Source organism: Mauremys mutica, chromosome 11 (genome assembly GCF_020497125.1).
Source record: "Mauremys mutica isolate MM-2020 ecotype Southern chromosome 11, ASM2049712v1, whole genome shotgun sequence".
Taxonomy (NCBI): Eukaryota; Metazoa; Chordata; order Testudines; family Geoemydidae; genus Mauremys; species Mauremys mutica.
This window is the reverse complement of record NC_059082.1, coordinates 83,093,341-83,116,562: the sequence shown is the minus strand read 5'-3', so window position 1 is coordinate 83,116,562 and position 23,222 is coordinate 83,093,341. Positions and strand designations below refer to the sequence as shown.

At 54.4% G+C, this 23,222-nt stretch overlaps 1 protein-coding gene and 1 long non-coding RNA gene across 4 annotated transcripts in view; one reads left to right on the top strand and one right to left on the bottom strand.

The window, feature by feature from the left end:
• RAB26 (RAB26, member RAS oncogene family) overlaps positions 1 to 23,222 on the bottom strand; it is a 191,169-nt gene that overhangs the window by 7,594 nt on the left and 160,353 nt on the right. For all 3 annotated transcript variants that reach the window (XM_044979688.1, XM_044979689.1, XM_044979690.1), the window contains one exon: positions 1,002 to 1,067. In XM_044979688.1, coding sequence (XP_044835623.1) covers positions 1,002 to 1,067 — 66 coding nt within the window. The remainder of the gene's footprint in view (positions 1 to 1,001; positions 1,068 to 23,222) is intronic.
• LOC123344001 lies at positions 4,966 to 21,824 on the top strand. The gene is made up of 3 exons (XR_006572426.1): positions 4,966 to 5,137; positions 5,649 to 5,785; positions 21,038 to 21,824. It is a non-coding gene; the product is annotated as an uncharacterized LOC123344001 (long non-coding RNA).

The following is a 23,222-nucleotide window of genomic DNA, read 5'->3' as shown; positions in this document are numbered from 1 at the left end:
GCGACGGAAACCCTCCTCTGCCACTGTAGTAAGGGCCTGCACTACAGTGGCGTACAGGGGCTCTCAGCCCACATTCTCCCCCAGTGGAAGCCAGCAAAATCTGTTAGTGGATTGAAAGTGCCTCAAGAGCCTTGGAGAGAAGAGTATCAGAGGGGTGGCCGTGTTAGTCTGGATCTGTAAAAGGATCTGACGTGCATCTGACGAAGTGGGTATTCACCCATGAAAGCTCATGCTCCAAAATGTCTGTTAGTCTATAAGGTGCCACAGGACTCTCTGCTGCTTTTGGAGAGAAGAGGTGATAGATGCCCTACGCATCACTAACGCTGTACAGTAGGTTCCGGGCATGCTGACATCAGGCAACAATGTAACAAAGTGAAGAAATGGGAGTTTCCCCCAAGAAGTATCACACACCCCAATTCTGCAAACGGGCTGAGTCAGAGGAGCAGGGCTCTGCCAACACAAACCTCCCCAGACACAGGACCCCGCCCACCTCCATGTCAGTAACCGGGTGCCCTGCTCCAGGGTCACTCATGCAGCTGGTAATTTGGATACTCAGAAAGGGAGCCCAAATTGCTTGTAAGGGTCAGGCTCAGGGATCAGCAAATGCCGCAGCACAGCGAGGGCAGGGCACTGCCAGACAATTAGCCCAGTCTGCATCCCATTATAGCCTAATTCTCCTGATTACATTTGCTCAGAGACCTTGCTGAGGGCCCAGCAGCAGCGGAAGCCTCCTGGGGAGGTTCCCCAGCTTTGAGAGATGCCTGCTTCAGGGAGCATAAGGAACAAAGCGGATTTCCTGCCAACTCATGATGGAGGCATCCCTGGGCTCCCGAGAGCTCCCAACATTTCATGCCAATGTTAGGCTTTGAAACTATGTCTGCAGATGGCTAATGCCCACTACTGCGGAGCTCCCATAGGTGGGGGCGTTCTGGACCTGACTGGCAATGAGACAGGGTGGCTGTCCGGGAACTAGCTTGGCTTTGTGGCCGGGCCCAACTCACCTTATTTCCCAGCAGCATGAGGACCACATCTTGCTGTGCGTATTCATGGATCTCGGTCAGCCATGCCTAGGAGGGAAACAGAACAGCGGCTGCACAACATGGGTAGAGACAGTTCCGGACAGAGGAGCTCCGAGAGGGAGCAGGCCGCAGTGGGGCCAGTTCACAAAGCTACCCCCTTCCCAGGCCTGCCACCTCGGGGACACGCCCAGCTCTAGCAGTGGGAGACGTCTGATCCAATCACTTCTTACACACCTGCTACCTGATTGCCGTGTTTTGCTGTTCACATAACGGTGGCCTTTCCTCTAAGATCAAATACAGCCTCCCTGTAACATCTTATCGGGGGGCCTGCAGGGAGACGGACTCAGTCCCCTATGGCGCCTGCATTGCCTAGAGCCAGGATGGAGGCGGCTACACACCCTGCTGGAAGGAGACTGGGTCGGTCTCAGCATCCCCCTCTGTGATGTAACACAGTCCTGTGGAGCTGAGCATCCCCTGGAGTGCAGCCTCTGATTCATAGACTATCAGGGCTGGAAGGGACCTCAGGAGGTATCTAGTCCAACCCCCTGCCCAAAGCAGGACCAATCCCCAGACAGATTTTTGCCCCAGATCCCTAAATGGCCCCCTCAAGGGCTGAACTCACAACCCTGGGTTTAGCAGGCCAATGCTCAAACCACTGAGCTATCCCTCCCCACACATTTAAAGGGGCAGGACAGCTAGGGGACTGATTACATCATTACAGGAAAGACAGACCAACAAGGGTGCGTTGTTGTTGCTGGGAGAGCAGCTCTTTGACTGCAGACACCAGGAACGCTAACAAGATAGACCCTGCTGGGCCCTGCCATTAAGGCCCAGTGCTGCCGAGAGCAGGGACACACTCAGCACACTTACCCTGCGGGGTGGAGAGGCAGGGTTGAGGGGGAGGGTGTCTAGGAACAATTTCCATAGAAACATAGGATTGGAAGGTACCTCGAGAGGTCTCTAGTCCAGCCTCCTGCACTCATGGCAGGACTAAATATTATCTAGACCAGGGGTCCCCAACGCGATGCCCGCGGGTGCCATGGCGCCCGCAGGGGCATCTTAATGTGCCCGCGTCCTGGCCTCCGGGACTCGGGACACTCCTCATACATCCCAGAATGATGTTTGCTTTTTTTGCAACAGTGTTACACTGTTAACTCATATTTAGCTTGTGAATCACTATGACCCCCAGATCCCTTTCGCAGTGCTCCTTCCTAGGCAGTCATTGCCCATTTTGTACATGTGCAACTGATTGTTCCTTCCTAAGTGGAGCACTTTGCATTTGTCCTTATTGAATTTCATCCTGTTTACTTCAGACCATTTCTTCAGATCATTTTGAATTTTAATGGTATCCTCCAAAGCACTTGCAACCCCTTCCAGCTTGGTATCATCTGCAAACTTTATAAATGTACATTCTATGGCATTATCTATATCATTGATGAAAATATTGAACAGAACCAGACCCAGAACTGATCCCTGGGGGACCCCACTCAATATGCCCTTCCAGCATGACTGTGAACCACTGATATCTACTCTCTGGGAATGGGTTTCCAACCAGTTATGCACCACGCCCCCCTTATAATAGCTCCATCTAGTTGCATTTCCCATCAATAACCCATGGAGGAGGCGGCTTTGGGGTTGGTTTGTTTAAAAGGTGAAATGAGTGATTGGAGCAGGATTCCCAATGCCTTCGCACCCGAAGGATTTGCAGGGGAAAACGGCAGAGCTCATACAACCTTCCTGCGATGCAGCCAGCGTCCCGTTACGGGTAACGGCCCTCGGGAGAGGGCTTGCAAAGAGCAGCTGCCTCCTCCCTCTTAGGGATATGGAGGGCAGCCTTCACCCTCCTCCCCTGCACGCTGACTAGATAAGGCAACAGCAGCAGGGGACGCAGGTGCTGGAAGTAGGGGTCTGCCGCACCCCCGGTGTGAAGTACAGTAGAGTCACATCATAGGCGCATTTAACGTACACAATTTTAACTATATGCGCTCGGCAAAACAAAACAAGAGAGAGAAAAACAACCATTTCAATACTGTCCCTGTAGAGTGGGTGATTCCGCCCGCCATTGCACTCAACGAGCGTTTGACTAGACGCGATTTTCGCCTTACGCGCTGACTTTAGAACCTAACCCCCGCGTAAGATGCGACTCCCCTGTAGTGCTAACAACCCAAATACGTGGTTCCCGCCTTCAGCACCCGCACTGCGAAAACTGTTCCAGCACCTCTGGGAGCGGGTCACATACAGGCACCTTCCATCCGAGGGACCTCAAGTGCCACGCCTGCCTCTGCCAGTGTTACCGACGGGTCAGCCAGCAACCGAGCACAGGCATTTGCCATCTAAGTACTTCTGTCGCCTTGCCCAAGATCTCACACACCGGCAGCATCACAGCCAGGAACAGAACCAGGAGTCCTGACTCACAAGCCCCTGTGCTGACCATTGGGCAACTGTGCCTTCAGACAGCCGGCCCTGGCAGGCCAGGACTCATACCTCTCTGCACGTCATGGTCCCTCAGCTCTGTACCAGGCTAAGTCTCTCTATGCCCTTTGCTCGAACCTCTGTTAAGGAGAGGGCAGAGCAGCTGGGCTGGATTCCCAGTGGAGTGGGGCCCGTCACTGATGTATTAACAGAACCTACTAAAGGTTAGTGAACACAATCTCTGGCTGGTTGTTCCTCTCTGGGTGCAGCCCTAACGCCAAGATGATTGCTTCTCTGAGCCTGCCTCTGATGCAGTCTAACAACAGTCCCTCAGAACTAGGGACCCCATAGCCACGTAACAAGAATTGCCCCTTTTTAAAACTAAATTGATCAATTTCTACCTTGGTGGCCATTTGCGTCACATGCTTATTACCCTGCTGGTCTTCCTGTGCTTTTTTCTTAAAGGCTGAAATTAACGTCTTGTGTCCATGAATACAGCTTTGTTAGGGAAAAAAGTCACCATCCAAATCAAAAAGAAAAAAACCCCCTCAAGGCCTCTAATTTTCCTGCAGACTTTAATTTCAGATCTTGTTTAAAGTGTCTCTCTCCCAGACCATGCTTCAATAAGTGATTCCTCCCAGCGTGTGCCCATCACTCTCCAATATGGCCCGGAGACCGCGGGAGAATCAACACATTATTAGCAGCTCAGCACTGCCTGATGCAGCTGTTTCGGAAATGCATTTGCTACACTGTTGTTTAAAATCCCTAAATCCCTCCGCATAATCGTTCAGATCAGCCATACAACTTGCATCTTCCATGGTAATAGGCTGGGAGCCTCTCTTTCTAACGCTGTGTGGCATGACGCACTCCGTCCCCTCTAACAATGCCTGTTTCAGGGCCCCCATAACAATTTATATGATAAACAGACCTGTAGACCCTCCTCCCTGGGTCATTAGTCTGTGCAGCCTGATTCCGTTTTTAGGTTAAACAGACAAGTCGGGGGATTTGGTGCAAGGAACACAACATGCCAACTTCCCTGCATGCGCTAAAGACAACACTCTTGTCATTTACTGATTGACTTGAGCAGTGCAAGCAGATGCGACCCTGCCCTTCCCAAGTGCACATGCCTTCTCAATGCTCCGTGCACTGGCTGCAAAGCTGAGCCACTGTGCTGGTGTGTTCAGAGGTGCTCCCTTCACATAGCAGCGGAGGGCCTGGCCTCCCCATGCTACCACGTTTCCCAGCAGGTGGTGTGGAACAGTCAATAGGGCGTCCATGCCAAGAGCAAGGGAGACGCTGTAGGGTGATCCTAGGGTGCGTCCATTAGTCTTGGAGCCAGAGTCAACCACAGGGTCTGTCTGTATCCAGCAGCCTTGAATACTCTGTCTGTCCATTACTGCTAAGCAAGCCCTGAGTGCAGTCCCATGAGAGAGGCAGCTGCAGGGAAGGAGAGCTGCAGCTTTCATTCTGGAGATTTCGGTGCGACCTCTTGCTTCTTACACACAGGAGCTGTCTCAGAGCCCGACCCCTCAAACTCTTCCCTTGCTGAGCTGTGGAGGGTTCACGTTTGAAATGACTTTCAAAAAGGCCTTTGACGGAGCCGCCGCCCCCGACTCGCCAGTGAAGAAATGATGTCTTAACGGGTACGAGGCGACGAGCGTTTGAGGATGAGAAGTGGGAGCACAAGCACAGGACAGGAATCCCAGGTGAATTCTGGCTAGGGAATGCAGAGTGCTCCAAGCAGCCATGGTAGGCTTTGGGCTGGGTGGACACAGGGCGGGGGTGGGGGGTCTTATGGACCCAATGTTAGTGAAGCCCTTGCTCACTATTACAGCCTCAACCAGTTCGTGTGGCTCAGGGTTCTGTGCTGAGACTCCCATCGCAACAACCACCCCATCCAGAAAACAAGGGAAAAACAACTCAAGCCTTTGCAATGGTATCCAACCCCCTTATTCCTTTCCCCTTTAGCTGGAGGGAGTCTTATAGGGGGAGCTCCAGTTTGACAGGCTGGCAGACGGTCCTTTCGGAGCTGGTTTAGAGTCGGATCTGGAAGACAAACCCAGACAAACACCCCCAAAGGAAAAGAACAGCACAAGAATACGGCACCCGTCTCTGGGGCTGACTCGCTGGAGGAGCCTCGCACATAGTCTGATCAGCCACTCTGTGGCCTGGCAAAATCCCACCTCCGAGTGACTCTCTCCCTCGTCAACACTACAGGGAACCAGAAACACCACAGGGAGACTTGCCAGTGGGACGACATGACTTCCTCTTCTGTTCTCTCTGGACGGCGGAGGAGAGGTCCCAGAGGCGCATTGCACAGCCTGTGACAGCGGAGGCTCAGCACCTTGGCTCAGGTAAGCGTTCTGAAGCTGTGTGACGCCAGGCTCAGCCAGATCACTTGGGCGCACAGCCACCCCCAGTATGTTCCAGAGCCCAGTGACCCCTCGGAGGTCGCTGCTGCAGGCCTGGACAAGACGAGGTGCATGGAAAGTGAAACGCGAAATCTAGCCAGGGAGCGCCGAACCGGAGTGCTGTCGCTATTTTCTTTTTCAGATTCTAAAGCGACTCCCATTCTCTGTATCAAAACAGGTGGTTAAAGCACCTCGGGCCAGTTTAATCCCTGGTGTAAATCCACTAGAATCGCCAGAGATGAACTGGGCTCTTTATAAAGAAAAACAACTCGAGTGCTATTGAAAATACTTGGTGGACAAGAAAGACCATCTTCTCTTTAGGGCAGTGGTCACCAACTCCGGCCGCGCTGGTGCAGCAGGGCTGCATGCTGCCAAGGCAGGCTCCCTGCCTGCCACGGCCCCACGCCACTCCCCCCGCAGCTCCCCTGGGCCACAGCTCCCCGTTTCCAGCCTATGGGGGCAATGCCTGCAGAGAGGGGCAGCACGCGGAGCCACGTGGTGCACTGCTGGCTGGCAGGGGGCCCAGCCCGGGATGGGGAGGAGGTGCCGATGTGCCGGAGTGGTGCCCAGCCCCGCTGCGCTGTCGCCCGAGGTAAGTGCCCCCCTCCTGGAGCCAGCACCCTGTACCCCCTCCTGCACCCCAACACTCTACTCCAGCCCGGAGCCCCCTCCTGCACCCCAACACTCTACTCCAGCCCGGAGCCCCCTCCTGCACCCAAACACCCTCCCAGAGCCCACACCCTGCACCCCAACCCCCTGGCCCAGGCTCATCCCAGAGCCCCCTCCCACATTGCGAACCCCTCGGCCCCAGCCCAGAGCCTGCACCCCCCCCCCCCGAACCCAACCCCCTGTCCCAGCCCGGTGAAAGTGAATGAGGATGGGGGAGAGCAAGCGATGGAGAAAGGGGGGATGGAGTGACTGGGACAGAACCTCAAGGAAGGGGCAGGATAGATCCTGGGTCACCCTTAAATTCAAAAAGTGATCTTGGGCGTAAAAGGGTTGGAGAGCCCTGCTTATGGGGCACCCGGCTCGTATGATCAGCAATGCCTCTTTTGGACACGAGATGGAGCTGGAGACATGGGAGACCTCGCGGAGGACGCACTGGGGAGGAATCACCCTGTGACTGTCCTGCGAGGCCTGGCAGAGCCGAGTGGGGAAAGGGCATCAGTCCTCTCCCGGCAGCTGCACCGCCAGACGCTGACACCCCGTCCCCTGCTGGAGCCTCAGCAAGCACACGGAGCGGCGGCCGGATCAATACAGCACGGCCCCAAGGCCAGCCCCTTTGAAGCGACCCCGGGAAACCCGAACCAGCAGCCACGGCCCCTGTCCCAGTGTCAGCGTCCGGGGTCTGCCCCAGTCAGCTCTCCAGCCATCACCTGTCTCTGGGCAGGGGCCCATGTCACACTCCCCTCTGCCCAGCTCCCTGCCGTCCCCTGATCTCCCCAGACGGCCAGCGCCTGCGCGTCGTTCTCTCTCCCAGGGCTACGGTGGTGCATTGCCAGCAGTTACACGTTACCCCAACAGCTCCTGCGAACAAGCACCCTTCTCCCCACGGTCAAAGCCTGCCACAGAAACACAGAGCCCCTGGAAGTTCCCCAGAGGTCACCCATCCATGTCATGGGCCCACAGCAGGCAAAGGCTTCCAAACCCCAAGGGCTGGGGTCAATGTCGTGTCCGTCTGGGGAGCGGGGAGCAGGCCCTGAGCCCGTTCGCACCCAGCCTTTTCTGCTAAAAGCCCTTCCTTTGTCGTTGCCCAGGCTGAAGTGATCCGGGCTGATCGCTCTCAGGAGCTGGGGGCTTCCCGCCCCCCTGGGGCTGGAGCACGACCGTCTCCTGCGTCAGTCTAGGGTAACCCCCGGCTGCAGGGGGGGCAGGCTGGGGAACCTGCCACCTAGAGCTTCCAAGTTCAGTTCTGAGTTTGGGGCCATTTGGAAGCAGGACTTTGGTCTGAGCTCAGCCTCAAAGAAGAGCAGTTCCCGCCAAACCCCAAACGGTGGGAGACAGGCAGGGGGGCAGGCTAGGAAAGGGAGGCTAGAGACAGGCCGGGGGGGGGGGCAGATCAGGGGAGTGGGGCTAGACCCAGGCCTGGGGGAGGCAGGCCAGGGGACTGGGGCCCAGGCCAGGGGACAGGATAGCACAGTGGTGGGTGCCATCTAAGAACCTGGACAAACGGCTCTAGACAGACGGCCAAAGTGGCGAATTGAATTGGAAAAAATGGAACCGATTTGGTGTCACTCCTGCATTTGGCCTACAGCAGCGTGGAGCTATTAGCGCCCTGGTGTTGGAGTCAGGAGGAAAGGCCAATAGCCAGCAAGTGCCCTTGGCTGAGCTGTTCCAACTCAGGTGTGCCTGGTGCTGTACGTCCTGGGGGCCCTGAGCTCGACCCAGAAAGCAAGCCCTGCGGGAGTGGTGTGGCAGGGCATGGGTTTGGCCTGCGAAAGACTTTTCCCCCGCTGGACTAGACAATAGACTCAGCTGCTAGGCAGTGCTCGAATTATGGGGGGCTGGGGGGGACATTGCAGGGCTTAACGAACACGGATGGTCCCGGACACCATGTGCCCCCACCAGAGCACCCTCTCTACCCGCCACTACCCCTTCCCCTCCGTCTGCCCTCTCCTGCCTTCCCCAGCCTTCTGCACCCACCAACACCCCGCAGCTCACCGGCTCCACTCCCGCCTGGCCAGCCTTGTCTCCCCTCTCCTCGGTGCAGAGCTCCTAGAAGGGGAAGGGCTGGGTCTTTGCCCCCCTCGCCTGCCAGGGGGGCAGCTCCCATTCTCTGCCCTCTGGTCCTCCACCCCCTGGGTCCCAGCTCACCGGATCACTGACTCCCTTTCCTGAGCGCGTGGAATGGGACGCAGCAGGCTCCTCGTTTGCCAATCCCTCTCCTTGGTGCATCTCAGGGGCTCCTCACTACACGCTGCAGCCTCAGTGGGCCGGCCAAGGAGCAAGTGGGCCACAGAGATGGAATTCTCTCCCCCGCCTTGCAGGGCCGAGACAGGCTGGCAGGGGGCTGTGGGGGAGACATTCAGTGTGTTATTGCCCATGCTGCAGCGACACTGAATCCTTCAACCTGGGGGGAGAGCCGGGGGGGGGGAGGACGGGACAGCCAGTGCAGCCCCTTTCACCAGCACAAATTCACGATTCGCTCCCTCAGGCACTGCTACTTGTACGCTCACGGTCTAGAGTCCAGCAGCGTTTTTAATGAATTGGTGAATTGCCCTGGTGGGAAGGGAAAGGCCCGGTCATCATACGGAGCCCGGCCAATGTGCTCCCCGAGCCGCACGCTGACAGGCGGGAGAGGAACGGACAGGAAACTGATGCCACGCTTGTCTGAATCCGACAGCCTCATTACCACCAGGGTCAGGGTGTGACCCAGAGGGACTGGTTGACAGGAGCTTTAGAGTGTGACTCAAAAGCAAAGGCAGATACATCAGGTTGTCAGCTGCCAAGTCTGTAACACACAGCATGAGCGATGACCCCTTGACGCAGGGAGAGACGGCACAAGGCAAGGTGCCGTTAAATGCAACACTCAGCCCCTTTCTCAGAGAGATGGTCACTGAGTTTTGTGTGTGCAAAACTATATACAAATACAACCGTCTGCTAAAGTCATCATTCACCGAACCCGGCAATGCACACGATGCACACATACTGCTTACGGCAGCCGTTCTCAAGCTGTGCCACTGCCGGCAATTCATTAGAAATCCAGTGAGTACAGTCACCGAGGTGGGCCGCCAAGGACTGCTGGGCTTTGGAGGGGGTACACTAGGCCGGAAAGGCTGAGAATCGCTGATTGAAGGGACTGGGCCAAGGGATAATTCTGTGTCAAGGAACGTTTTAAAAGGCGACAGGAAAAGCCAAGTGATTAACTCTCTGAGGGAGCTCCTGAATCAACAGTCTTTAATTGGAACACAACAATTTAAGGACAAAATGACGATTTAGAGTCAGTGCCAATTTTGCAGGCTAGAAATGGGCTGCGTGCGTGGATGATAAACCCTGGGGAAAGGGGGAATCGGTGTATTCCAGTGCCGGGAAGGATGCAGCATTACACTGCATTCTAAAAAAGGGATTTTTCTGAGGAGGAATTTAGTCATGCCTGTCAAACTCCTTTGCACGCGGCGCTTGGTTTTACTACCCCCCCGCCAAGCAATCCATTTGCCACCTCCACCAAAAAGGTTTTTTCTCAAGTATTCAGCACAATCCGCTGCTGCTCTTGGCTCAGAGGAGAGTCTCAGGGTTTGGCTGCAGTGCATTAGGCTGAGCGCTAACAACGTACTTGAATAGAATAATTACAATTTTAGCCATCTGTGGGCTCGACCGTGCAGCCCAGAGTCCACTCCGTGGCTGGCCAGCCACCACAGGGCAGACTTTATGAAGACCACAGGTGAGGACGCCCCACAGATCTTTGTAGCCAGGCAGCAGACATGGGAGAGGTACTGAGATCTTGGGATCTTCCCAGCAACCTTTAGATTCACATCAGCATCCTCTCTCTTCTCTAGCCTACGTTATGCAGGCTTAATGGTACCTTCTGGCCTTAATTAAAATCTCGGAATGAGTCCACAATGGACCCAGCCTAAAGCCAAGTCTTTAGCCTTTTGAGCAACAGAAGCCAATGAAGCAGGCCCAACCTACTCAGCAGAAATGTCCCGGGGCTGGGCTGGAGACAGGATCTTCCCCCTAGGAGGTGAGGAGCAGAATGAAAAGATGCTGCCCCGAGACTGGTTTCTCTGGCCCAGCAGCTGTGGGAGTGAACTGCAGCTGGATTGCCCCTTCTGTAGCATGCTTTGGAGTGGTGAGAAGTTACCACGTTTGCAAAACTGATGGGAGCAAAGGTCTTTCGCCCCATGTCACTGACTCGGCAGCAAAGCTGCTGCGGAGGGAGACAAGGTAACGGAAGTCGCTGCTTGGCAAGTGCGTTATTTCTAAGCAGGAAGTGGGGGCTTTAACCATGAATAGTGCAGAACTATTCTGGGCCTGTTACTTTATGATCAGCGACAGACCTTGTGGCATTTGACCAAACCCATCTGATGGCCAGGTCCCCGCCCCAGGAGCGTCCCAGCCACATCCCCGACAACTGGGAGGCCAGGGGCCGGGACACCCTGCTGCTGCAAAGAGGAGGTGAGGCAGCGCTGGAGCAGTGGGGTTTAAAGGAGGGCACTTGGCACGCGGGCACTAGATGGGCAGTGCCGGCTCCACTTGGACAAGCTGTGAAACTCCAGGACGAGCCTGTGATGCTGATGAGACTCAGCTCACCCGTGTATTCACAACAGGCTGCACAAGCCAAGGGGCCCGGGAGGCAGGTGAGTGCCATGAACCCCATTTTGCAGGTGAGAACACAGAGACTAGGTGAAGTGGGAACGCAGGCAGGGCAGATGGGAGTCACTGGGCTGATGTTTTACCAGGAAACCCCCTATTCTGCCACTAAATGCCGCAGGATCTGAACTGCAGCAGTGTTACAGATGCAAGCCAAAGAAAGCAGGCTACCGAGAGGCTCCACCATCTCCAGGACATTAACTGCGGCCGGGGCGAGTCGTTGCAAAAACGGCTCTAACAAGCCTGCTTCTCCACGTCGCTTTCAGGCTGGCTGCACAATGTTGTCGCTACACTATGCTCCTTCTCAATCAGCCCAAAGAAAAGCCTGCGTGGGGGGCTACACGTGGATGTGTCCCTTCCAATCAAGGCTTTCCGGGGGAGGGTGGGAGAAACATTTCATCCCAAGCACTGGGAAGAGAGGCTCAGTCGCTGCACCCAATTTGTCACAGCAGAAGGGGCCTTGATGCGTCTAGCAAAGCTGCAGCGAGTGTGAACACGCTGCTCTAGGAAACCTGAAGGAAGAGCAAAGGTTAGCGTGTGTTTGCTGGAGGCGGGAATCCTTCCGCTTGGAGAAGAGCAAACACAGTTGGCACAAAGATTTCCTTGGCCTGGATTTGTCTGGTTCCTTTCAGATTAAATGGATTCACTCTACATACAGGCAAACCTTTCAGATCTGAGAGTGGAATTTTGCACGAAGCGACGGTTCTGAGCCAGGAAACGACTGAGCGCGAAACAATGGAGATTTCTACAAAACATGCTAAGCCCGCTGGTGGTGGTTTCTTTTTTTAAAATTATAACTACAAGATGTCCGACCAAGACAGGCCACTTCGCACAGGAGCACCGCGCCCTGCTCTGTGATTGCCAGGAGCAGGCCAGTGGGAGGAGAAGTGCTCAGAGTGATGAGGGGAGGCTGGAGTGGAGAGAAAACGTGAATGATTTACACTGGAAGCACTTTGGGGTCGGGACCACCTACTCCTCTGTTGTGGCAGGTCCCTAGGCTCTATCGTAATGCCCAGGATTGGGAAGAATGAGCACAGATGCTTGGAGCTGGTCTTCTTCTTAATGGGAACGTTAACGATGCTTAGTCCGTGGGATGTTAGGACCCACTGCAGGGAGTCTCAGAGCCCGCACCCACCAACTAGGGTCCAGGCTGCTGGACTAACACCACCATCTCCTCAAGCACATCGGTGGGAGAATAGCTGAGGGGCACAAGTTCCCCAAATCCGGTTGTTTCCCGCTTAGGCACCCCCTTAAAAGGACTGGCTCTAGAGTCAGCCATCACCCCCTCCAGGGAAGGGAGTTCTGAATGCACGGAAGTGGTTAAGCTGGAGCCCATCCAGCAGCACTTGAGGAAAACAAGGAACCTGACTTACAAAAGGTTTTGTCAGCTCTCAAAGCTGGAAACAAAGAACCGAAAGGATAAAAACACCTGACGCCTCACTGCCAAGGCTGGCGTTATCAAGGGAGTGTCTGGAATAGTTCTCCCAGATCTGACAGAAGCCAAAGCGTGTCAGAGATGTGCAGGCCGCTCATAAACAACACTCCTCGCTAGCTCAAAGAGACGGCGCTCCCAGCTCTAAGGGCGGGATCAAGCTGTGGGGAAGAACGCGACCCACGTTTCTCTTTTAAAACCATGAATATTGAGGATCGGGGGATTTTAGAGAACAAAAACCTGGGAAACGGCAAAAATGCAAACTCTGCCGTTGGGGCCTTTGCTACCGAGGGCGGGGAGCTTAGTTATGGCCAAACAGGAGAGGACAGGGCAGCAGGGAAGGTGAAGGGGTGGCTTTTCCCCTCGGTTGTGTGTCTGTTATTAGAGCTGAAGATCTCCCTCGCTGAGGTAGGTGCTCCATTGGGGGCTGACCTAGACCCCACCCCACCCGCTCCCAGTCCAGTAAATGGGGGAGGGGAGAAGCACGTACACCCCAGACAGTGGCAGTGCAACCACCAATGGCCAGGACCTTGGGATCGCATCCCAGCCCACCATCACACAGCCCAAGGAGATGCTAATGCCAGTGTGTGCTTCCTCACCACATCCCCTCTGGGTGGAGACCCCTCACCCAAATCCACTGTGCTCTCCTGACACAGCCGCACCTGCAGGCCACTTCCTACACAGCGTCTCCCCAGGCCAGTCATGGGCCTTCGAAACCCTCATTCACAAACAAACCAGGCGAATGGACAATTTAACGAGGGTAGGAAACACTGCCACTAATCGCTGGTTCCTCTTTATTTCCTCTGTGTAATAACGTCTTTGATTAGGGCCATTAGCCTGAATGCGATTTCATTTCTACACAGTCTCGGCACGAGATGGGCCATCGATTCTCTTATTAATTTTCTATGTTTTTTCTCTCCCCTCACTTTGGTCAAGAGAAATGGTGAGCAATGAGTAGATCGGAAAAGGAAATTAAACAAGGGACAGTGCCGGAGCAAATGGCTCAGGGGACGCTGGCACTTTACTCCGCTAGGGAGAAAGGATGGTCCAGTGGCTAGAACCCAGCATGGGACTTGGGAAGCCCTGGGGTTGAATCCAGATCCTGCTCAGTCTAGGTGATCTTTAGAGATTGTGAAGCACTCTGAAAGCTGCCGCTAAGGAGCTCGGTATAAGAGCGAGGGGTTGTTACAGGTAACAGATTTTAATCCAACCCAGCTCAGCAGTAAGGTGAAGCTGCTCCTGGCTAGTGGCTTTCTGTGGAATGAGTTGTCGGGTCTCACTCCATTTCCTCGTAGCCAGGTTCCAAAAATCATCCAAACCACCACAGCAAGTGGCAGCCTGAGAAGAGAGGGGCCAACACAGCTCTCGCTTTTTGGGGAGCAATGGGGAAAATCCAGCCACAACCCATCATCAAGAGCAAGATGCTAACTGGGCACATGGAGCCTTCTAGACGCTTCATTACGCTCAGCTCTGAAGCAAGCCTCTTCGCCAGGAGCTGCGCCAATCGCACAGAACTGAACAGCTCCCACAGGGCTCTCTCCTCGTTCGCTTTCGGTCCAGATTTATGCATGGACACAAGCTCATTTCTCCGTCCTCCCGCCTTCCCGGGACCAGCCCATCGCTGCTGCTACACGGCACTGATGGTTTAGAAAAAGGGAGTGCAAAGGAGGGAAGTTAAATGATTCTCCAGTCTCCTCTCGCACTGACGTCTGGTTGTGATTTCACAGAACTACACTGACAATCACGCCGCCTCTCTGAACAGTGATGTGCAAACGGCAGGGCTGCTTTCCTTGGGGGGGGTTCACAGACCTTTGCACCATTTTTGCTTCTTGTGCAGATAAAAAGGACCCAGGGGTAATGAAAACATTTCCTCCCCATCCACTGGAATTCCCTTAAGAAAGAGTCCTGCCTGTGCTCAATGGCTCCTGCAGATCTCGTGCTAAGGGAGAGGCGCTGTTGTACAGTCCACGCCCCTCTCTCCGAGCTGGGCTGCTAACCCACCCAGATCCCTCCTCCTCAGAGCTCGTCAACGAACGGGACATTTCCCCAAAAGCTTTCACCAAAGAAAACTGTTCCTTTTTTTTTGTTGAAAAATGTCAAAGGCTGAAAAGTTTTCCCACCAGCTCTGCTCCTTACACTCCCAGCGCTGTTTCCACTGGCCAGGGTGTTCGTCTGTGTCTGCTCTAACCTGCACGTACAACTGCAGCGTCCCACCCCAGAGGTGGCTGCACTTCATTAGCGGCAGGAGCGAACGCTCACCTATGCCACAGGGTTTCTAGGTGAGGCTTAATTAAGATTCGTTAAGTGTTTCGAGTTGCTTGGATGAAAGGCACTAGAGAGGCATAAATAGCTCCAGCTGCTGCCGCCTCAGGAAATGGGACAAAGTAAGTGACAGTATCGAAAATTAGAAGTAAATGCACCCAGACCTGGCACCGGCTTGGAGAGTGCGTCACGCAGCAGGTGAAATGCCAGTGGCTGCTGATTGCATCTCTGCCAAGAGCCCGCTCCTGAGACAGACCCATGAGGGTCCCCCTGTCACGGGCCAGCTACTCTCCTGGATTCCCTCCTCAGAGGAGCAAGGCCGCAGGCCTGGCCAGAGCCATCCAGGGTCACTGCAAAGCACGTGGCCCTGCTGGCTCCTGATGCTCTTCGCTCTGCTGCACCCACTGGGCCTTTTCAGGAGGGCGGCGCTAAGCCCAGGCCTCACAGCAAAAACTGAAGGATCAAGAGAAGTGATTCCTGCCCTCTGGAGCCGGGGGATGGGAGGGGCGGTACGCAGAGACCTGCTGAGTGGTCAGCCGGCCAGGGAGATGTAGTATAACCTTCATTGCAAACACTGTCCGACTTTGTGCCAGAGGCAGAGATCACCATCCATAGCTCCGGGGGGCAGGCCAGACAGGAATTCCAAGCCCATCCTAAAGCCCAGCTGGGCCAAGGTAGAAAGCCTGATGCCCCCAAATTCTCCCTTTCCCGCCCCAGACCTGGCCTCGGTGGGTGGGCACAGGCTGCACATTCCAGGAGCTGGTACCAGCGTCTCCGCCAGTCCCCTGGTAGCTCCCACGGCAGGATATGGGGAGAGAGAGGAGTCTCTGACATAGTCAGGTGCCGAACTTGCACTGCAGCTGGAAAATGGAACGTCACACGAGCAACGGGACAAAACACCAGCGTTACCAACCACAACCTAACCCATCAGGGTGTGTAACTCAGCGCCATGTTCGCCGGAGCCCCGCCCTCCAGGGCCTCTTCATCCCAGCTTACAGAAATTACCAGCAGGAGCGAGGGTCATGGAGGATAATGGGGCTGAAAGGCCTCAGAGATTCAGACAGGATTTGCAACCCAGGTGGCCTCTGCCCGGGGCCAGGGTGGGTAGCCTTCCAGCCAAAGGCGGGAGAAACCCCAAACGTCTGGAGAAGGCTGAGGGACCCAAAGGTCTGTCCACTTCCTGAAGAGAAGATGCCAACCCTGCAAAGGCCACACCGGAGTAGGAGAAACAGGTGTGTTTTCCAGCTGGTGGGGGCCAATCCCTGGGGAGAGCAGGGCTAACTCGAGTTCAGAATGCCCCTTTATCCTGGGGAAGCCAAGGCCAAAGACCACCCCAGCGCGGGCGTCTCCTTTGCCTTTTCCTGACAGCCTCAGCAGAGGCACCACAGCCTCAGGGGGCCGTGAGAGACCTGGAGGTGGGGCATGAGGCAGGGCTCAGGGCTGCCTGTGCCAGGGGGCAGTTTGGACGTAGCTGTGTGGGTAAGGGACGTGCCTGCCCTGCCCTGCTCTGCAGGGGCCCAGGGCACCGAGCGAGAACACAGAACAGAACCCAGATAAAACTGCCCTCCGCAGAGAGCAAAGACACATGCAACCAGCCAAGCCAGCGGCTTCAGAGATCTCTGGCTGCTTTCCAAAAGAGCTCTCCCCTGCGTCCTCAGACAAAGTTTCCCAGTGTGCTGTGTACCAGCCGACTCCCATTCTCCCACCCCAGCAGTGGCTGCATTTCAGTGCTGCTGAGTGTGTACTGTGAAGAAGGCACTCTGGGATGACCAGCGCCGCAAAGGGCTCTCAGGGACAGAGGAGACATGGCTGTGAGGTGCCGAAGCCAGCACTTGCCTCCTCCCTCCAGGGGGCTGGGCAAATCACACCCCTCAGAGGGGTGGGGGGATCGTACCCATGCCCATCTGACACCACAGCCAGAGCATTAGCAGCGAATCTATTTTTAAACAGACCCTGTCAGCAGCACGCCGAAGCGGAGAATATGGTGAGGCCTAAACCCCTAGACACGCCAAGGCCGCGGCAGATGCTGTTTGCAAACACTTGTCAAGAGGCGGAGAGAGGATGGAAACGAGAGAACACTCGAGCGCCTCCATCCCTATCGCAGCCTCCCTCTGTGCCCCCCGAAGGCCCCTTGCCGCCCGCTCAGCTCAGCGCGAAAGGCTCATCTCTAATTCACCACGCTGCAGGCTTTACAAGCCAGCCGTGGGAACACTTTGTCCCGACCAGGGACGCCGGTGAGAGCACAGGCTGTGAAATCAGCAGCCCGGAGCAGCAGAGCAGATGGGGCACATGGACGCGCAGACTAAGAAGGAGGCACGGATGCTCCATCACCAGGCACTCAAGACCAGCTGGTGGGCCTGGCGTCTGCTCCTCCACAAGGAGCACCTGGCTCCCAATCCGTCTGCTCAGGTGCCCTGTCCCCTTCTCGCAGGGAACACGCCACTCTCCTTCCGCAGACACTCGCTAATGCTAGCTGGTGGCAAACCTGCCAACCTCAGCCTAGCCCAGACACGGGCTTTGAGGAGGTTTCTCAGGGTGTTTGCTACAGCCAAGGCTGCCGGCTGCAAGCACCAGCTGACGGGGGTCCTGCCTCGAGTGGGGGGAGCATAGAGAGATGGGCCCTGTGCAGCGGGGCGGGACCCCTGAGCCGTAGGAGCTGGGGAGAGGTTACTTTCCTGCTTTAAAGCGACAAAACTAAAGTTGGAGGCTCCTCTTCGTTTCTCAAATGGGAGAGAAAAGCCAGATTGTTGGGGGGAGAGGGGGCAACCAGGAGCAAAATCTGCCCTACAGAGCCAGGCTGCAGGTGCTCTGGGAGCTGGATGGGCACATTTTACAAAAGTAAAAAGACAAACTGTGTGTGGCCCACCACTGGGGAGGGGAGGGGAGGGTGCAGGGCTGCGGAGAAGGGCATCGGCAGAGCCGGGGGCGTTAGGGAAGAAAGAGCAGGGATGATGCAGCTCAGGCGTGAGATCCAGCAGCAGAGCCGTGGATTGGGGGAGTCAGGGCTGAGGGGCTGCAGGTCGGGTTTGAGGAGTGTCGGGAGAGGTGTGTGTTTGCCTGGTGTCTGCACACAGTGCCTGGCTCTCGCACTGATTCATGTTAAATTCACTCAGACGTTTGCTGAAACTCAGAAATTTGAAGAAGAGGCTAATAATTACTTGAACACTGGGATAACTAGACACAGCGGGGAAAACGCTGGACAAACCCCTCTCAGAAAGTGATTACTAGCTAAAACGAAGACTTTGAATGAGCTGGAGGGTTCTTAGCGAGAAGTGAAATTGACATGGGAAATGTAAGTTCATTCTTTTAACCAAGAGATGGGCCCAAGTCACCGGCTCTGACCCCAATCCAACCTGGCTCGGACCCTGATCCAACCCATCTCCATACGGCAGCTCTTCCTGTTTGCGTCCAGCAGAGAGGGGCTGGGATCCGGTTTCCCAAAGCCAGGGTGAAGGGAGCTGCAGCTGGGGTTCCAGGCAAGCCCATCTCCGAAGAGACACCTGGAGTAGGAAGAGAGCTTGAGACATAAGCCCTTGTATCAAAGGCCTGGTATGAGGCAGGACCTGCTCACAGAACAGGGCTGATAATGCAGAAATTCACATTCCTAAGAAGTGCTAGTCACAGAGCACTCACGCAAACACATCCCGCTATCATGTGGTACCAGAACATCCCCACATCAAAAATGGTACATAGACATTCCCAAAGAACAACAGGAACATACCGACCCCTCCTAAAAGACAGGGTCAGGATAACAGTACGTAATAGAGATGTTTTGATCAAACCAACATGTACAAGATAATGGGTCATGGGGCAGTAACTATGTCAGAGGGGCAGTACTAACTTGTTTGTATCGGGGTATAAAGATGCATCTCAGAGGGAATATCTTTGTCTGGCCTTAGGGAGGAATGGAAAGTCCCACCATTCACTGAGCTAGTCCATTCTTATAGACATACATGTATTAGTGATTCGGTAGAGTTTGTGGGATTCTAGTACCATGCTTTGTCGACTATAAACCTGGCTGGGTGCCTTTGTCCCTTAACAGATCTTGTGGTCATTGGGTGGTTCACTTGGGATGTCTGCCGTGCCAGCTGTATGCGGAGGGCTGGGGCAGCACACAGAGGGAACACACACCCATGCAGCCAAACATCCATCAACATCTAACCACAACACCAAGAGACATGACAGGAGGAAAGGCGCACATGGGTCTCTGAGGGTGTCTGGCTGCAGTAGCGAGCACTGCCCCTGGCACGGCCCCTCCCATGGACACAGCTGAATGGATTCAGGGGACATTCCCACCCCCACTGTTCATTCACTCCAGGTCCGACTTGCCCTGTTCATGCTCTGCCACCTGCGTGCACAAAAAGCTCCTGTCCACCGTTTCTTCTGGACGCTCTGGGAGGCAGAACTGGTCTCACTGGACTGCAGTAAGGCTGGTGGTATTCGGACTGGGGCTTAAGCCGAGCCAGACAGATGTTGGTGCGCCAAATCAGACAGACACCTGCCAGCAGGAGCTGCTCCAGGAAGAATCGGAGACATCACTGACATAACAGAGCCTTTCCTGCTGCCCCGTGTGCACAACGAGCAGTGGGTTCCCGGCACCTTTGCACTGACCTCTCAGGTGCAGTGATGCTCAGAGTGCGGTTCGTGCACTGGGACAGCGGGTGGGGAGGCAGGTTTCTCCAGGTGAATGCAGCCAGCAGCGTTCGTGTTTATTACTTCACCCCCAGCAGAGGGACGCATGAGTTCGCCGGAGCAATAAAGGACCAACAAGAGACGGCGAGAGGGGAGCCGCTGGAAGACAGAGGAACATCTGCCAGCGAATACAACAGGGAGAAGCCGCAACGGGCAGGAGTGTATAATGGACAAATTAACATCATGGATTGTCGGTGCTGCCAAAGGTGTCACAGGCCACTTGGGATGGGGTTACCTCCCCTGCACAGCCGGTCGGATCAGGAGCGGCACTCACACATGTCCGTGTGAAGCAGGGGTGTAGTTCTTCCCCGTGCTCCTTTGATTTCTATTTGAATGAAAGGGTGCCAGAGGCCCAGGAGAGGGCGCTGCCGTGGGATCCACGTGCTCTGGGGGGCTCCGTGGCTTTCCAGTTCCACTCACTGCTGCCCAATCCACCCAGGGGCTGAGCTTGCTGCTTTCAGGATAAGATGGATAAGAGGTTTGCATTTCATACTCCCATTGCTCGAGGAGCTTGTAAGCCCTGTTCTTTCACCACTGCCCCTTTCTTTTCACCTCCACCCCTCGCTGCTGCTCAGCCCCTCCCCTTCCCATCTCTGGCAGCCCTTCCTGACCTGGAATGAGCAGCAGGCTCAGCAGAGTTCCTCGCTCATCACTCCACTATCCTGGCTTTGAAGGCCAACTGATTAGCTGCTACCTCCAGGCCATGGCTTCCCCTTGCCTGCCAAATCCAGCGCAAAGATTTAAACAACTGCTCCCCCTGAAAAGCAGAATATCGGAGCAGGTCGGTCACGTGAGCCGAAAGGCTAGAGGCCCAAGGGGTGGGGCCGGGTGGGCAGAAGGGACTGGGGATGATGGTTCCACATCACCTGTTGAAATCCAGCCCAGTTTGGCAGCAGCAGTGAGCGGACACCATCAGAGCGCTGGGTGGAGACATGCATGGCAGGCGCTGGGTGCATCGCAGGCCAGCTCTTGGGGCCAGGGGTGCACATCGCAAAGACCTCTGGCACTAACACCACCTCTGCCTGCTTGGCTGTTGTAGCAAAGAAGCCAGGGCCTAATGAGTCGCAGTGCCCGAGTGGTGCTATCTGCCCTAGCGCTGTTGCTGCCAGGTTGCTGAGGGGTTGTACATTTGCAGTGAAGCGTGCGGGAAGCTTGCACTATGGCCGGCCTGCTTGGTGGCCCCTGAGCGGGTGTTAGACCCCACAGGTCTCAGTCCAGCCCCTTCTTCCACCACCAAAACGCTAACACAAAAGAAAGCAAGTCCCCAGGGCATCGTTCAAACTGCCGTGCAAATGGCAAGTTACAAACTCAGCCCTGGCTCAAGGAAAACGAGAAGGCTAAGAAATCCCAAGGCAGATTAATTTCCTGCCAAAGCCTCTCTCATTCCGTACAGTCTCCATCGGGTGACCTCTACGATGTTGCCGTGTGAGCCCCGGTTAATGGGAGCAATTAGACGATAATCGTGTGCATGAATCTAATCTGACCATTGATTTTCCCAGGGACATTTATTTGGCTGCCGGCAACGAAGGAACATGAAGCAAAGGCAGGGGAGAGAAAAATATGAGAGACCATACGGCCCCCATGCAGTTGTAGCCAAAGAGAAACACAGTGACAGGTCAATTTTCAAACACCAGCCAAAGAGGAGCGCAGGCAGCATCCCCCTATTCACAGAGAAGTGAAGAGAGGCATGACCAGGATTGCACTGCAGTATTCACGAGACAATGACAGTCTGAGATTTACTACAGCCGTGCCTCCCAGCTCCTGGCATAGATCTTACGCACTCTGGCTAAGGTGTGTAGAGAGGCGGCCAACTATTATAGACAGGAGTGGAACCCAAAATCGCCACAAAACAGCCTGTGCTGTCCAAGTCTGCCCGAACAGCCGTCTTCCCATCAGCAGATACGGCAGCGGTGTTACCAGATGGGGCGTCCTCATGGTTCCGTATCAGTACGGCTAGAAAACTCGCCTTCAGTCACCCAGCCGGCAAAACGAAGAGTTAAATGGGTAATTGTGAAGAGTGGAGTTTCAGGTTCATTTCTCAAGTCAATAAAAGCCCTTTACAATAGCCCTCAAGGAGTCATTGTATTCAATAAACTAGGCAGAGCTGCAGCAAACCATTTAAAGACAGAATGGTTTTATTTATCAAGCTCCTCGCAGAGAGTTCTCCCACGTCCTTTTAAATGTCACTCTGGAGCTGGAATGGAGAATGAAACCGCTGAGCAGGGAGCAGACGCCACAGCAGCATCACCTGTTGGAAAGCAAACTGGGAGCTGATAACGGCTAAGCAGGCGCAAGCTGAGATCGCCGCTATGGATATATAGCTCAACGAGAAGGAACCCGACTTAGCCCTTCTAAGCCACACACTGACAAAAGGGAGGAAGGACGGTTTAACAGATAAGGCACTGGACTGGAATTCAGGGGATCTGAGGTTCAGGAGGGGTAACAATCAGGATTTATTAAACAAGAACATTAAAAAATGGATTTCATTTGAATCATGATTTAAAACTTAGATCAATGGTTTATTGCCACGTTTCTAGCTCTTTACTCTTCACGTTTTATAGCCTTCAGTTGCTAAGCAGATGTTTTGTACTTGCTTAGTTAGTTTCCTAATTGCTAGTGAAATTTCAGATCACAAAGAGATTTCTTCAAGTAAGAAATTTCACACATAACATGCTCATGTAATGCTGAAAAAGACAAGTCCTGGGTCTCGACATCACCCTCCCTGTGAACTCCAACACCTCGTCAATACACAAATAGCCCCGATTCATCTGCAACCAACACTGCCTTCCAATACACTGAACTTCCACAAGGTCACACAGCCACAGTGCTCCAAACAGACACGCTCTCCAACAGGTTTGCCACTGGAAGGCAATGGGAGCTGTGTCCCCAAGTCTCCGCTTTTAAAAATCCACCACTAGGTGCCTAAATACGGGTTTAGGAGCCTACTTTAAGCCTCCCATTTCTGAAAACGTTGCCCAGCACGTATAAAAAGGTCACCATCGCGTCTGCATCTTGCAATTCTGAACAACACTGCAGCAATTTTGCTTCGAAATGACAAAGATATTGAGCCACTAAGGGAAAAGTTTTAAATAAAAACACAATTTAGCCCCTGATGCTGTAAACACTTACGCACGTGTGTACTGCTTCCATGAGAGTTCAGTCAGGCACCTACTTATGTGTTTGCCGGATCAGGGCCTTCATTCTCCGATTTTTGTTTTTTGCTGTAACGAGTTTTGTAGCATTCAGATAAGATCCCACGCCAGCAGCGGCATTTAAAAAACCAACATTCAGAATTCAGTTTGTTGTGACTTTTCATCTGAATTTACAATAGCACAAATATTCAGATTAGTTTTACGACGTCTCAGCCTGATGATTGATTTAAATCATTATTTAATTACCTTGATTTAAAATTGCCCCGCCCTGTCTGGGTCCAATCCCAGCTCTGCCACAGACTCCCTGGGTGGCTTCTGGTAAGTCGCTGAATCTCGCTGGGTCTCAGTCCCGCATCTGGCACAGGTTCTACAGGCCAGATCAGACCATCAGTTACCCCTGCATAACCCAGGGGTGTAAATTAGGAGTAAGCTCAGACTCAGGCTCTGCTTTACCTGTCAGCCTCCTGTCACACCCCTCCTTCCACCCCCTTCAGGGCGTAATTACAGTCTTCTGTGCAAGCAGCATCGTCTC